A 15,662-nucleotide genomic window follows, 5' to 3' on the forward strand; every position below is an offset into this window, starting at 1 on the left:
TTTAGGTTTAATTGTTTTAGAATTGAGGAATAATATTTGTATCCTTTTATCTTTACATCCACATGATGGCAGCAGAATATTCCTGATGCTGCAGAAGCAAAACTACTTTTTGAACTGGAAGAGCCTCGCCCTTTATTGAATAGAAGCTGTGGGTTAAAGGATTCTGCCATTTCTATTGTTATCTTTGAAGATGAAGATGTTTGGGAGTTGTCATTTGGTGCCAGCAGGGGGCAGTAAGCCTCCAACCCGCAGAGGCACCTGCTGCTCTCTGAATCCGCAGCAGTTTTGGAGTGGAACAAATTCTGTCTTTGATTTTGACGGCTTTTCACTTCCGATTAACTGAAGCTTGTATATTTCAAGACCCCAAAGGGGAGAACATTTCAGAAGGTTCTCCCTCTCAGGTCCACCAAGCTGCACAGTCACTGTGGAGACATGCAGATGTGGTGTGGTTGGCTGCTCGACAGAATCAGAGTGGATGTGCAGAACGGAAACTTAATTAGAGTTCACATGTTCATAAAATATGGATTTAGGGAGACTGAGTAAGAAGGGCAGGGATTTCCTGCCCTGCTGCAGAACACCCCTGCAGATGGAGACGGCGCCGCTCTCAGACTGTTTACTTTTGTTTGCATCAGGAGCTGGAGATGAGCGATGACGGCCCGCAGGCGACTTGGGGCCACGCGGCTTCCTGCTGTAAGCTTCCGGAAACGCAAACGTTTGATAAGTGAGGGGTCGATCCCGTTCTGACGCTCTCGGTCTGATTAACATCAGTACAACATTCAAATGTCTTTTGGAATTTATAGAACTTCTGGCAGATTCTTACAATTATTTAATGAAACATGTGAGGATGTGAGCATTTTATTAGCTAATTTTATATAAAAAAAACCACAGTTTTTAACAAAAATATCTTAGTAAGAGATAAAATCTTTAATGGAAAACATCAGGTCGTCTGTCTGAATAAGGTTTTTTTTTTGACAATACATGCAATTGAAGACAGGTCAGGTCAGGTCAAAAGGTCACACAATTAAGTCACTTCCCATTAGCTTTAGTTTAAAAGACTTTTAATATAATTATTACTGCTGTAGTTAGACTTCCAACCAATGCAGTGGGTTGATTTTAGAAATCACCCACAGTTTTTTTAATTTGCCATAAAACTCACTGTTACACCCCTGTCTAGGGGCTCGTAGGATGTGACTTAATAGTAGAAAAATAATTAAATATACCAACGACTCAAAGACTGTCACAAACAAACCCAGGCTGAAAATAAGCTATGAATTAATCTACAGAAGAACCAAAATAACCAAAATACAATGACCAAAGCCTCAAACGAAATGAAGGATCTGCTGCTGCCCCCTGGGGGGGTGGGGGGTCCCAACAGATGACGTGACATTATTTGGATGCTGCTGTTGGAGGCCCTCGTCCAATCAGATGCAATGAAACAATTTAGGGTCCAATCTGCAAACAGGAAAGACAGAAAAACTCCCACTGCAGCAGAAGACAAAGGAAAACAGAAACAGATAAGTATGCCTAAAGTACAAATAAGACAAAACCAAATACGGCCACAGCCATTACAACCCCTAATCAAAATAAAACTTCTTCCCCCAAATAAGTATTTATCCAAATATGAGTGTCTACACAGGGCGCTAGCCACAGAAACACGGAGCGCTAGCCACTCCAATGAATGCTAGCTAAGCCACTGAATGTTAGCTACCCCAACGAATGCTAGCCGCTCCAACGAATGCTAGCCACTCTAATGAATGCTAGCCACTCCAACAAATGCTAGCAAAAGCACAAGGTTAGCAAAACAAAACCAGTGTGCTGCACTTCACTTGGCAAAGGGCCTCTAAGTACAAAAATAATTTTTTAAAAACTCAAATCATTTAAAAAAACAACAACAAAATAAATAGATCCAGATGGATAACAGATCCTGAACGAGCCCCCAATTTATGTTACGGCCCTTTTCCCCAACTATCCACAAACACAGCAGTATCACTCTGACTGAAATAAAGAACACAAAACACAAAGTCACTTCCTCTGATATCCTTCTTAATATTTGTCCTCTATCATCAAAAAATGCCACAAAAACACCAAAAACACAATTATTTTCAGCCCACCTATTGATCTATTTTAGAACCTGTTACTTTTGCTCTGCCTAGCAAGTTTTCCATTTTTTAAATAAAAAATAATATTCAATGAGATCACACCTCACCAAGATAGGAACAATCACTGAATAAAAACTAGTCAACTCAGTGGTTCTTTATTTCTTTTCTCTTGGCTAAATGGAAATAAACAAATGAAGTTTTTATGCATCTTAAGTCAAATATTTGCTTCAGCTCGGTACCAATAAAGAAACGTGTATGAGTTATTTAAACTAAAATAACTTTATTTAAAATGAATAACTCGGCTCCTCTGAGCCCTATGTTATCAAGTAAATTTTACAATTAAAATTTTATTACTAGAAAGTTAAGGTTGCAGGGAGTCAGTGCAGTTCTAATTGGACTTTTTTCCCTCCTCTTTGACTGTGGAGTGGATATTACTGCATCGTCACTCATGCTGCATATGTTAACCCCCCCCAAAACCCCCGAAATTACGAGTACAAGCACAGATTAACAAAGTAAATCGGCAAGTGCTGCAATTTTGGTCTTAATTGAAGTAATGACTAATTAGCTCTTCACACTTAGATGGTTAGACGCAGTTTCTGGCTTTTACACCAGAATAACGATCGTTCCTGGGATTCGGCTGTCACTCAAAATACAAATATGCAAATGCGGCCATTCTCTTTCCGTCTGTATCTACTGGCATTCCTTATGCAAACACACACACACCGCGCTTCTGTGTTGATCATCACAAACCTGCCTAAATTTGTGCAGTTTATTCCGCTCATATCTCATTCTTTTGCCACAATATTTATTCATCTGATCCCATTATGCGGCTAGTTGATATGCATGCAAACTCTCACTCTTTTGTTGGGGGTGGGGGGGGGGTCGATCTCTGCAGACGGTGAGATTCCACCTCAGATCCAACAACATTACAAGGAGCAGTAATTAACATACAAACGTTGATGTGATAATTGGACTCCTCACTCCTGCTAACAACACGGTGGTATTTGTGGACACACTTCTATCAAAGTGTGCACGCACGCTCAGCACCACATTCACCCACAGGTGTCACAGGGTGAATAGGTAAGCTCTTGTTTGAAGTTATTTATTTAGCTGAGTGTCCCTTTTGCACTGCAAAAACAGGCCCCTCAGTAGTAAAAAAATCCACCAACAGGGAAATAAAAATGATTTATAGTCACTAAGACTTTACTATTTTTCTATTGAAAAACTTTAAAAAAATGAGACATTTTTATTTGCTGTTTATTTTAATAAGATTCAGTTTTTGCAAAGTTGAAAACAAGAAAAGTGCAGACAACCGAAAGTTTAAAGCAACCCTTGAGCTTCTTAAGAAAAAAAGAAAAATCCCGAAACAAAGCAGTTATGAGAGAGCAGCAGCCGATGGAGGGGCGTCAGCACCCGGCTGGCTCGCCACTGGTGTTGTTTCATCACTCAGTCGGGGACAGATGCGTTGGCAGAGGTACACCACAATGCTGCTCCGCCAAAAAACACCCACAGAGCAGATGAAAGGCAGAGGTACCAGGCTTGTGTGTGAACGCATGAGCAGGAATACTAATGTTGTGACTGGCCTGGTGTTGTGTCACCACTACGCTTAAATTTGATGTGTCAACGTGGGGGAAATTGAATGTATCTTCAGCCGTATAATCATTATTGGAAATATTTCAGTATCAGATGGTTACATATTCAAAACAGTAGATTATTTTTTAGATTCATAATGATGACGTCTTCTGAACAGATGTAAACATGTACTCCAATTAAGTTGGAGTATGAAGTGTCTATGAAGTTAGCTGGAATGTTAGCAAATGTGGCCTCTAGTGGGACCTTGCTTTTTGAAAAAAAAATTTATTTCATTTCAAATTTTCCTTATCAAATCTGATGATTAATTTTTATTCCAGAAAAATACCAAATTAAAGCATTAAAATAGAAGTGATTATAAAAATCCAAAGCCATGCGCAGTCACTACCCCCTCTTACTCTTCACTTCTGCCAATCCACAAGTGTCAGAGCTGCATATAAAAATTTAATTAAAAATCCCTTTTCTAAATGGCAGATTTTGTATTAGTTTATCTCCATAGTAACCATTTTATTATTTGGTTGCCTAAGGGTAAGAAGCAGTTCTATGTAAGTTTTAGAAGACTTGGCAAAAGTTAATTTTTGGATCTCCTTAGCAACAAAGATTTTTTTTTTTGTTAAAAAGTTTTCAAAATCGTAGATTTTCTTTTGGTTTATCTCCATAGCAACCATTTTATTATTTGGTCACCTAATGGTAACAAATAGGTCTATGTCATTTTTAGAAGAATCGGCAAAGGTAAATTTTTGGATTTCCTTAGCAACAAAGGTTTTTGTTTAAAATCACATTTAAAAAAGACAGATTGTAAACTGGTTAATCTGCATAGCAACCATTTTATTATCTGGTCACCAAGGGGTAACCAAGAAGTCTATGTAATTTTTAGGAGAATCGGCAAAAGTGAATTTTTGGATTTCCTTAGCAACAAATTTTTTTTTTTGTTAAAGAATACTTTTTAAAATGGTGGAGTTTCTATTGGTTTATCTCCCTAGCAACCATTTATTTATGTGGTCGTCTAGGCGTGACAAACAGGTCTATGTGATTTTCAGAAGAATCAGCAAAGGGAAATTTTTGGATTTCCTTAGCAACAAAGGTTTTTTTCTTTTGTTAACCACGTCCACATTCCTACTATGTTCATATTACAATGTCATATTGTTTTTTCAGCTTTAAATGATAATTCTCATATTAAATGTTCACAGTATTACTGTAAAGAAATGTACGATCCACAGGGGAACAGCACTTTTGTGAAGTCACTACACTAACGTAGTTCAAAATCTACTACTTCTAAACCCACATTTTTTTCCCCAAGTGGATTCGCTAACTGGAAGAGTTAGGAGGGGATAGATCAAAATCACTGGGAGGAGTTTAAATTTGTATCTGGTTCTATAGGTGATTTTTTTTTTCCTTTTTTAAGTCAAGGTAGCGTCAACGATTAAAGGTCAACAAACATTTTGCTGTGGTTGGAGAATCAATTTACCATTTGTGTGAAATTTTGAGAAGATCGCTAGATCAAACAATTTAATTATGTGGCAGGGGACAAGTTTTTGCTCCAAGGTGCATTAAGAAAAAGGAATTGTCAAACAATTTGGTCCTTGCATTCCAGAACTGCTGTAGGACAGAATTTCTGGATTCCATTTCACAGGAATACAGAAAAAACACACTTTGGAGGGGATTTTTTATTTTTTTGGTTGCTTGTTTGTTAAATATGGTTATTTACTTTGAAAGCTCTGCTGCAAGCTTCCTATTTAATGAGTGGAAATGTCGCAGTCCTAATTAAAAGTACACCTGTGGCTCCGTGCTCCCAGTGGGACACGCTCTCCATCTCTATTACATTCCTCATTTGTCAGGGCAATGCCCAGTTTGTCTGAGTGCCTGTCAACAAAGGATTACATTAGCCCGAACACGGAGCGAGTGATCGTCATATTTAGTTTGAAAACATTTTTGAGCTCTTTTATTGCTGAAATAGAAAAAAAAATAGAGTTTTGATTATTTAAGTTGAATGATGTGAGGTAAAAAAAACCTTTGTGGGTTGTAATTAAAGAATCCATCTAATGTACGTGAGGTCAAGGACTTAAAGACAGCTGAAAAAAATGGCTTTCATTGAACATCATTAATATAATGACGAGTGTTCATAAAGTAATTCATTTGTTCAATGTCTAGCTCGGCCTCAAAACGATTAAAAGTCATTTTCATGGACAGATACGGTTTCATATGGGTAAGAATGGATCCAAATGTCATACATGAGCACCTTTCAAAGACAAATACAAATGACGAGATAAAAGCAAAAACAGAAATGTTACAGCGAGATGGATGTAGAAATTGACAAATTGGGAGCAGAGGCTGTTAGTGAACACAGATATGTAAATAGAATCAACAGATGTGAATGAATACATGCTTTTTCCTGGTAGGAACATTTTAAGGACACTAAGCAAAGTAGCACTTAAAGGAAGAGCAGGGATAGAAATACAAAACTGAACACAATCAAGAAAAAAGGCTGTAAATGTCAAGTAAAAAAGTTCACATAAACACGAACACACCTCACAATCCTAATAAAATACAAATGTCTTACTACTGTACTGAAGGTATTTCAAAACACATTACAAGTACAAAATAAACTTTTACATTTGGGAGAATTAGTTGAAAAACCAGCACAACTTTTGCACTTTATTACAACTTACATAAGCATAACATGGCGAAATGCTGTCATCAAGCTAACGTTTTGAGGATCTACAAACTTGGGGCGTATTCAGACCGGATACATTTGGTTTGAACCAGAGTGTGTTTTCCTGGATCATCCGGAACACATTTTCAGTCTGAATAGACCTAAGCGGACCCAGGAACCGCCCTCTAGTCATTTCTAGTCAGACTGAGCTCCAGTTCGCTCCGAGTTTCCTCAGTCTGAATACGATCCGTGCTTGGAACAGAATAACTGGAACAAGACAGCCACCTTACCCGGTAATTATGGGATATAAACAGAAGTGGAGCAACGATAAGACACAGCAACTCACTGAAATGAGGTTGAGTGAATGCAGGCTCATTGAAACAACCTTTAACACTTTTCTCACTCTGTTTTCTCAACAATTCCGTTATTCTTTCTTCACGTTGTTAAGTCCCGCCCTCGTAACTCCTGGCCAATGACGGAAGAGCTCTTTAGTCATGTGGTTTTGTCTACAAGCTTTGATTCGGAATAGCAATGTCTGGCAGTCTGGATACAGATAGAACATAAGGTTAAGGGCTCGATCAGAACCAAATTAACCAGACTCGGGCCGGACCAACATACTTTTCCAGTCTAATAACACCCTTAAAGTCCCACTCCGATGAAAATCATGTTTTAGGAGTTTCCTATCGTGTGTGTGTGCCATTTTTCTAAGAAATCTTTTAATTTTTACATTTCTGAGTATCTCCTTTTAAATCACTGCCAATCAAACTGTCACTGGGAAGTTTTTTTTAGTTAAAAAATTGTCATAGGGGACTTTAAAGATTTTCCTACATTAATGACGTCCAAAACATGCTAGCTTTAAAGATAATTTTAAGCATATTTTTCCCTCTACAGATCTTTCTTTCTGCCAGGACACACTTGAAAATACTATTTCTTTCTTAACCCTTTAGAACCGGAGCTTTAGCTTCAGCGTTCGTGTTCTTGGACATATCGTAACTTTTCAACCATAAAAACGTTGTGCAAAGTCGCTGGAATTACGTTGATCATAAAGTGTGTGTGTATTTAAGCATCGCTGGTGACAAAAAGGTTCATCTGTCTTGCTTGGATAAACAAAGGTTAAATAATTCCCCCAAAAATAAAATAAAACTAACATTTTTTTTATAAACATTGAAAAAAAGGGCTTCTTCAGTAATTTGGCTAATGGTGTAGGAATATGAATAAAATTGATTTTTAATAAATCCTAATGGCTACAAAGATTTCATTTTTATTAGTCACAATGTACAAGTAATCTAAACGTCTAAATTCCAAGACTTTGGTTAAAGGCTTCACTCAGCTCCTGAATTATGCAAAGACAAAAAAAAAAAAAATTCCATCAGCTTTGACTTGATAAATGCAAATTTGTGCATTTCCCCAAGGCATTCTGAAGAAAGTAATTAAGCAAAGGACCCTTTTGTCTTTGAAATGCTTCTTGAGTCATTTTATATCAGGAGATTAAGACTATCTGTCAAAGAAAAAGCTTTTATGTACGAGTGAGAGCCTTGATTCTTTTTCTCCCTTATCTATTGTTCTTTCAGACATTTTCCTCAAAAGTTTTCCGGTACAGCCGTGGGAGCTGAAGGACAAACTGTTCATCATTGATGAGAGAGACGGAGGTCTGTCTGATGAGCACATCACCTCTTTGAGAAGGTACGGCGGACTGAACATCCTCCTTTGTTTTTGTTTGTTGTGGTGTCACCAATAAAGCTTAGTGCCCTGGTCAGAAAGAACTTGTTTTTCTCCATAATAATCCTCAACAGACAATGTGGAGCAAGAAAAACTAGTTGATAAACTGCAGCCTTCAGTACCTGAAATACTGAGAAATACTTTTTTTTTGTAGCAGCTTGCTTATAAAAGTTTTATATCCAGTTATTTGTGGAAATGGAAACTATTGGCATGCCCTGAGGAATACATCGCTGAAAGCGGGTAAAAATGTTTTCTGATTCTTACCTGCAGTTCTCTGTCGCCTTGTTGACCTCCTGGAAGGCTCCAGTGATCTAATGTACTGCGCGCAGGATTTGATTTATTCTATAAAAACGTAATATATATTTTAATACGCTCTGGCACAGGCCTGAGGAATAAACTCTTGAAAGAACCACTCCCAACAGATGCTGCAGTATTAATGAGCGATGCCGCTCCGACGGCGCAGACTGTCTCCGGGACTCGTCAAGGAGTGAGTTCCTTTGGTTTGAGGTCAGAAAGCTGAAGTGACAAGAAGATGAAATCCTACTTAAGACAAGTGGGGTTCAAATCCAGTACCAGAAATCGCTGTTCCCGTCAGCGTCTCAACCCTTAATAGAAGTCGACGACGACTATCAGAACCGCTTGGCTTTTAATGACATCTCCAGGCCACTGGAAATCAATCTAATGGCTTTAGAGTGAACTGGGGACTCTCCAAGAAGAAAGCATGTAATATTTATGCAGAATGTATGGGTTTCTTTCGGTTTTATTTTTTCAAATACGACTATTTTCCCCTTTTTGAAAGTTATATTGAATGTTTTACCCCATAGATACATTCTGAAAATAGTCTTTAAGAACCATTTTGGACAGAACGGATTGAATTGGTGCCTGAAATGTAGTTTTAAATGAACTCTATTTTAGGTGACCTCTCTTGTGTTGAAGGTATGTCCCCACCATGGATGATGTGGAAATGTACAAATCTTATAAAGGACCTGTTACAGAGCTTCACATTGTGGATCAGTACATGATGGAGGTAACGTGTGCAAATTTGTCTTTCCAATTTAACAAGTTTAACTTTGTTCTTTAGCGTAAGACAAGCAGCTCTGAATTCAAACTGAAGGGAAACACACTTTAAGGAACATTTCGCACTAGATCTGCACTTGGCATGTACTTAAAGTTTGATGCCCGAGGAGAGATGGTTTTCTACACACACGCACGCCATGCCACTTTATAGTGAAGCAATAAAGAAAAAAAGGGCTTTAACATGTGCATACATTACAAAAAACTATTTCATTCAGTTTAAAATATGAGCCATAATAATTATAGTCCATCTTGTAGAGAAGTGAAACCCAACCTGTTTTTTGAGGCTACACCACAGTGGCGGAGCTGGAACATTTTACGTAATATTGGTGGCAAATGAGAACATCCGAGTGGACGGCCATTCACTTATTATTAAATAACAATACTTATTATTATAAACATTACAAAAGCAGGTCTTTTTGCTGAGGTGGTATTATTAACACTTAAAGTCCCAATCAAACTATATTTTCTTCTGTAAAATCGTTCCTTGTGATCTTTTAATCATGATTATGACGTTTTTATCCAAAATTAAAAAAACAACTTTTGCTGTCTTTAGCAGCAGTAGTTCATTAGAAATACAATTCTGGTTTGTGGTTGACACAGAACAACCCGCCCCCCTCCCCATCGCTTAGAGCTCTGTTTTCGCACTCACTCACAAGCTTATAGCCTCAAGCTAACATTAGCAGCGCAAAAATAACGAGTAAGGTTGAATCAGTCTAGTGGTAGAGCGTTGAATGCTCATTATGTCTCGAACACCTAAGTGTAATCGGGCCAGGTTGCATGCAGGGGGAGAGGAGGCTTAAGCATCCCCATTTCAGGAGCTGTGGAATTACTCTGAGCTTTTTCTAGCATCCAGTTTTCTGATTGAACACAACTTGAATTAAGAAATAGAAGTTTTGAGTGTAAATTCGTTAATATAGGTCATCCACTATGAGAAAAATGGTACAAGAACATGTTAAAAAACACAAAAAGACGGTTTCATTGGAGTGGGTCTTTAAAGAAGCTTCAATTGATGAGTTCCTAATTTTAAGTTTCCAGTTTTAAGACTAAAACTGCATTTTGGAGTGTTTCTTTATTCAAATGGTGTTGGATCAGGAGCAGATAATAAATAATAAATAATATGTAAGACAGAAAACAATTTATTACCAACCAATATCCAAAGATTATTCATTAAAAAGGAGGAAAAATATAATCTTAAGGAAAAAAATAAAATTTTCCAGCATAAAGCACGGACAAATAAAAAAAGGTTTTGTGTTTCAATATGTGTAGTGAAACTGTGGAACAGAACCAGTAAATGCTTGAAACAATGTCCAAACATAAAAGAGTTTAAGTATAAATACAGAACTGTGATTATTGACAATTATGTACAAATACAAAACAAAACAAAACATTAGCGTTGTAAATATGTGTGACTATAAAATGAGATTGTGTTTGTGGAATAACGACTTGTATGTGTTTACATGTATATTTGTAATATTATGTACTCTTAGCTATGGCACTGAACTTTAACTTTTGGGTGTACTGGGCTTAGAAATATATTGATATAATGTCCAGGGGTAAGAATTTATAAGATTTTTTTTTCTTCTTCTCACTCCCTTTCAGACTTTTGTTGTTTCTATGATTTTCTTATTTGTTATTCTACTTACATTTCTTCAATGTCTGAAATAAATGCTTTGAACTGAACGGAACTGAACAGATGAAAACTGGATGCTTGAAAAAGCCCTGTCTGATGACCCAGCTACAGCTGGAGGCGGACCAATGTCCCGCTACAATTCTTAATCCTCCACTTGCAGACAAATAGATCCATGCATGTTAGCTTGAGCTTGTGAGATGCTTGTCGGTAGAGGGAGAGAGTGTAAACAAAAGCATGCTGGGAAATTAGCTAAGTTCCGCCCACAACGCAAAAGCAAATTTCTAATAATCGTCTGCTGCTTTGTAGAAAGTATGTCTTAAAAAACAACTCAGACTTTTTGATTGTGGCTAAAAACTGTAAAGTCAGAATTAAAAGACCAATGGGAACAATTTTGCAATCGAAAAAACTATAGTTGGAGTGGGACTTTAAGAAGGTAGCAAACGAACTTAGTGAGGAGAATGTCTTGACCTGCATCAGGATTGAGTAGATACTGTAGATGTGGTGAGGAGAATCTTCTAGTTTTACAAAATAAAACTTCTTTCTGAATCAGACTAATTGAAATTGAAAAAATGTGGATCTTAGATTTTTATTTCTTTTATTTCTTTATTTCTCTCTTGGAGAAATACTAGTCAGTGGTCATTCAGTGGTTCTAGACCAGTGGTGTAGAGCGCACGTTTGCAGCCTCCTTTTGGTTTATTGCCCCATCTTTTAACACACAATATGTCATAAATCTTGTTATCGCCTTGGATTTCCTTGTATGAGATCCACAGCATTCCAGCAGTTGTGCGTTGGTCCACCTAGTCAGGCATGGGACACCAATGTACAAAATGGAACAAAATATAGTGAAATGGAATGGTTACACTCAGCAAAGAGCATCATTTCGTGTTTAACAATTTGAGATTTGAGTTTAGTTCCTATATTTGTATAAGAAAATCTGAATTCTCTTCTATATTAGACCAGTCAGTGAAAACATTCAAGAATCTGTGATCAATGTATTAATTTTGGAGTAAAAGACCATTTGGTTTTTGTTGCAGTGTTTTCGGAAGAGTCGAGTTTTCAAAAGCATTTCAGCAGCTCTTTTTTGATGACAAGAGCAGGAAAAATGTCCTTCTGCAGAAGAGTAACCAATAGCTTTTTTTTATCCATCACACATTTTTATTATTAACACCGTTTTTAAGGTCTGCAGTAAAACGCCTGCAACACAATATGACAGATTTGCCTATTAAGGTTGCAGCTTTCATATCTGTGAGTCTATTTTAATGTTGAAAAGCAGTGAAATTAACTAAAGATCTTGACTTGGGTGAAACATGCAAGTTGGGGGACACTGACTTTAGCTTTCCAATCTTGTTTGGAAAGTGGTTTTCACAAAAACTTTTATCAGATTATTGTTTTGTAGCAAAGGTCACTCGTGGTCATCATGCCTCATCATCTCATAAACGTCTCAAGGCTAAATAAAGACGTGATAGATAATGCGAAGTGACACAGAAGAGTCTGATACCAGGCTTGATGGCTGCAGAAGACAGGGTGTTAGTATCTGTTCATGACCTTATGAACTTCTGGAATCCCATGTATCCGATAAGTCTGCTCGCATTCTATGGAACAGACAGAAACATTCCTCTTAAAGAAATACCAATATATTTGTTTCAACTGCGGGTGAAATGACTTTAGAGAGGTCATACCATGGTTTTCTAAAGCCTTTCAGAGTAAACTATAACCATGATCATATTTTACCTTCGGAACATTAAAAATGACATTATTTATGAAATATTAGTTATTTTAGTGAGTCTTTTCCTACCCGGAAGTACAGCAATTGTGGGTGCCGCCCATTTCATAATGTCCTCCTAGAGCCGTTCTTATGTAGCGTGTCTGCGTTTTTCCTACAAAATAAACAACATTTTTTTCAAAGATGGATGCACATACCAGAAATCTGCCCTTAAAAGGCTCGCCATCGCTGCACTGGTTCACAACACAAATACAGGTGGTGTATGCACCACAGTGCCCAAGTGGGGGTGAAGTGTCTTAAAGTCCCTCTATGATGATTTTTTTTTATTTAAAAATGTTCCCAGTAGTGTTTTAATTATGATCATGACATTTTTAACCAAAATCTTATTGCCTAAATGTCTTAAAAAGCCATTTTTCATGTTGATCTGAAGCCTCTGTTTCCAAAATCTCCTCTGAGGGGGCGTGGCTTTTGGAGCTAATGTATGAAACTCACACAATAAATCCAGCAACGACTGATTTGACCACAGAAATGTGAACGGCGGCTCATTTGACTGCAGTCAATGTGAAGATACCATCTTCTCTTCTCCAGAACCTGAACTAGACACTAGGAACAGATGAGGGTTTAGTGCATGTGCAGCAGAGCTGTTGATGGAAAGAAGATCATTCATTCAGACAGAGTCTGTCCAAGACAGTTTGATTGACAAATTTAAAAGGAGGAAACATTGGAAATGCAAAAACTAAATGATTTTTTATTAAATTTGTTCTCTTTCATAAGAAAAATGCCACACAGACATGTTAAAAACTCAAAATACATGATTTTCTTTGGAAGGGTTTAAGGCTGACAATGCACTTTGACCCAACTTCTCCTCTCTGCAAGCTTTCTTGGGTCTGAAAGACCCAAAAACCTTCAACCCCCACATGCTACCACACCTTTGGACCAGAGTTTGCTTGGTCTTCATTAGAGTTTCGATGTGCTTCCTCACGCCGACACACCTGTAAACTGTTGGAAGTGGTGCAGATCAAACAGCTTAAACTGAATGTTTGCTCTGGGTTGGAAAACTTTTCTTTGTTCTCCCACCTCATTTACATCATTAATGACATCATGTTTTAAAACATCTTTGTACATCTGTTTCTCCCTCCCTTTCAGTCACACCTGCACATTGTTAAACTGTAATTGTTGTCTGATCACATTTAAGTTTCTGCACATATTGGTAGATCTCAACATTCATTCCTTTTCTTTATTATATTTTTTACCTTTACTTTCTTTTCTCTCTTTTTAAAGTGGTTTTAAAGTGTAATGCTGACTTCACTGAACAGCACTTTGGGTTGACTCTGTGAATGAAAGCGGCTTTGCCTCACTTTAATAAAAAATCCTGGCGGATACAACCGAATACCTGGAAATCCAGGATATTATTGTTTTCATTCTCATTTTGAAATTTGAAACGAAGATTGACTTCGAGAGGACTTCTTCCAGGATAGCAGGTCATTGCATATTAGAGGAAACAATACATTAATTTTCAATAGCAAAAGTTATTACTAGTGGACAATTCTGCCTATTTCTTTAAGTTTATTCAAACTTTAGTTTACTCTGTGAGTCTCCTTGTTGCTGTGTGGACTGAAAGACTATCAAATGTTCTCTTTTGAGTTTATTTTCTGTTTTTTTTTAAATTACTCATGTGCAACATTTGTGTTAGCCTAATGACCTTTTTAAAAAACAGTCTCCAATTCTCACAAAAATGTTTATAAATGTATAATATCCATGTTGAATGCAATATTTTCACATTTAAAATGAGAAAAAAATTAGATTATGTTGTGTGTTTTAACAGATTAGAACTCCAGAATGACTGGATTCCTTTAGTGTGCTGTTTGCTGCCACACAACCACAAAGCTGCATAGTTGACCCTCATGTTTAACAGTTGACAAGGTTCTCTTTTGATCAAAAACTGCCTTTAAAAAAATAAAAAAAATCTGCAAACATACCTTTGGTGATTGTGGTCAAAGAACTCAATTTTAACTGAATCTTGGACTCTGACTTCGTGATGAGGTGTCCTTCTGATGTCACATCCATACCGAACCCGTTTGCTCATCAATGCAGAGAAAGTTTCCTCCATCAGTCAGTCGCTCTGCACACTTTTGGAGGTTTGGCTCTATCCTTTCTTCCTAACATCTTTAGAGTTCTGTCAGGAAGTTTATGATTTTCCTCTAAACTCTACTTCTAAAAATGCGTTTAAAGTAATAACTCCAGATAGGCAGATGCAGTTCTCCTGCTGAGTTATACATTTAAAATTTTTACAAGACCTTCAGCCTCAAAGCCTTTCATGAGTTATGGGTTTCTGATTCAGAGAGTTTTTTTTGTGACTGGGAAAGTCTAAAAAATATATTATTTGCACACTGTAACCCAGTGCCGGCCCTTGGCATATGCGACCTAGGCGGCCGCCCAGGTCGCCATTTGCTGTAGGGCAGGGGTGGCCAACCCTGGTCCTCAAGAGCCTCAACCCTCCCTTTTTTCCAGCTCTCCCTGGAATGATTGATGCTGACAATTGAAATCAGGTGTGTTCAGTCAATCAGGATGTGGAATCATTTACGTCAACTAATCAGCAGGAAGCTGGTCAGGGAGAACTAGAAAACAGGCAGGGTTGAGGCTCCTGAGGACCAGGGTTGGCCACCCCTGCTGTAGGGCGTATCAATTCATACTGATGATATATGAATTTTTTTTTTTTTTTTTTTTTACAGTTTGACACACCACTCATTTAATGTAAAAATGAAGAAATAATAATCAATAAATGTAAATAAAATAACCTTAAGTTTGACGAAATTAATAAATCTGCTGTTTTATTGCCGCTGTTGTTGCTGAAACAGAAAAAATAAAAAAATATATCTGCAAACAAAAAGCAATCTCAGCAGGAAAAATCATATTAAAGTCTCAATTTTCTGTTTTTGCCTATAGCGCCATGCAGCCCAGGGCCGGGCCTTCTGTAATCCTTAAACCCCTTCGCTCTCCTAGGCTTGTTTACATTAAAAGTGGGGTCATCTGAACTTTTTTTTTTAGATGATTGTTGATCTTTACTGGTGAATAATGACATGAAGTCTTGTCCACCTTTATCATGAGAGGGTAGCTCAATGTAGGGGTGGGGTCATCTAGACCAGTGGTCCCCAACCACCGGGCCGCGGC

At 37.5% G+C, this 15,662-nt stretch overlaps 1 protein-coding gene across 1 annotated transcript in view; it reads left to right on the plus strand.

Moving 5' to 3' along the window:
• Positions 1-15,662, plus strand: part of LOC112159489 (formin-like protein 13) — a 60,402-nt gene that overhangs the window by 10,982 nt on the left and 33,758 nt on the right. Inside the window, exons 9-10 of the mRNA XM_024293589.2 lie at positions 7,914-8,025; positions 8,998-9,088. Of these exons, the coding sequence (XP_024149357.1) occupies positions 7,914-8,025; positions 8,998-9,088 (203 nt within the window). The remainder of the gene's footprint in view (positions 1-7,913; positions 8,026-8,997; positions 9,089-15,662) is intronic.

Source organism: Oryzias melastigma, linkage group LG7 (genome assembly GCF_002922805.2).
Source record: "Oryzias melastigma strain HK-1 linkage group LG7, ASM292280v2, whole genome shotgun sequence".
NCBI classification, from domain to species: Eukaryota; Metazoa; Chordata; class Actinopteri; order Beloniformes; family Adrianichthyidae; genus Oryzias; species Oryzias melastigma.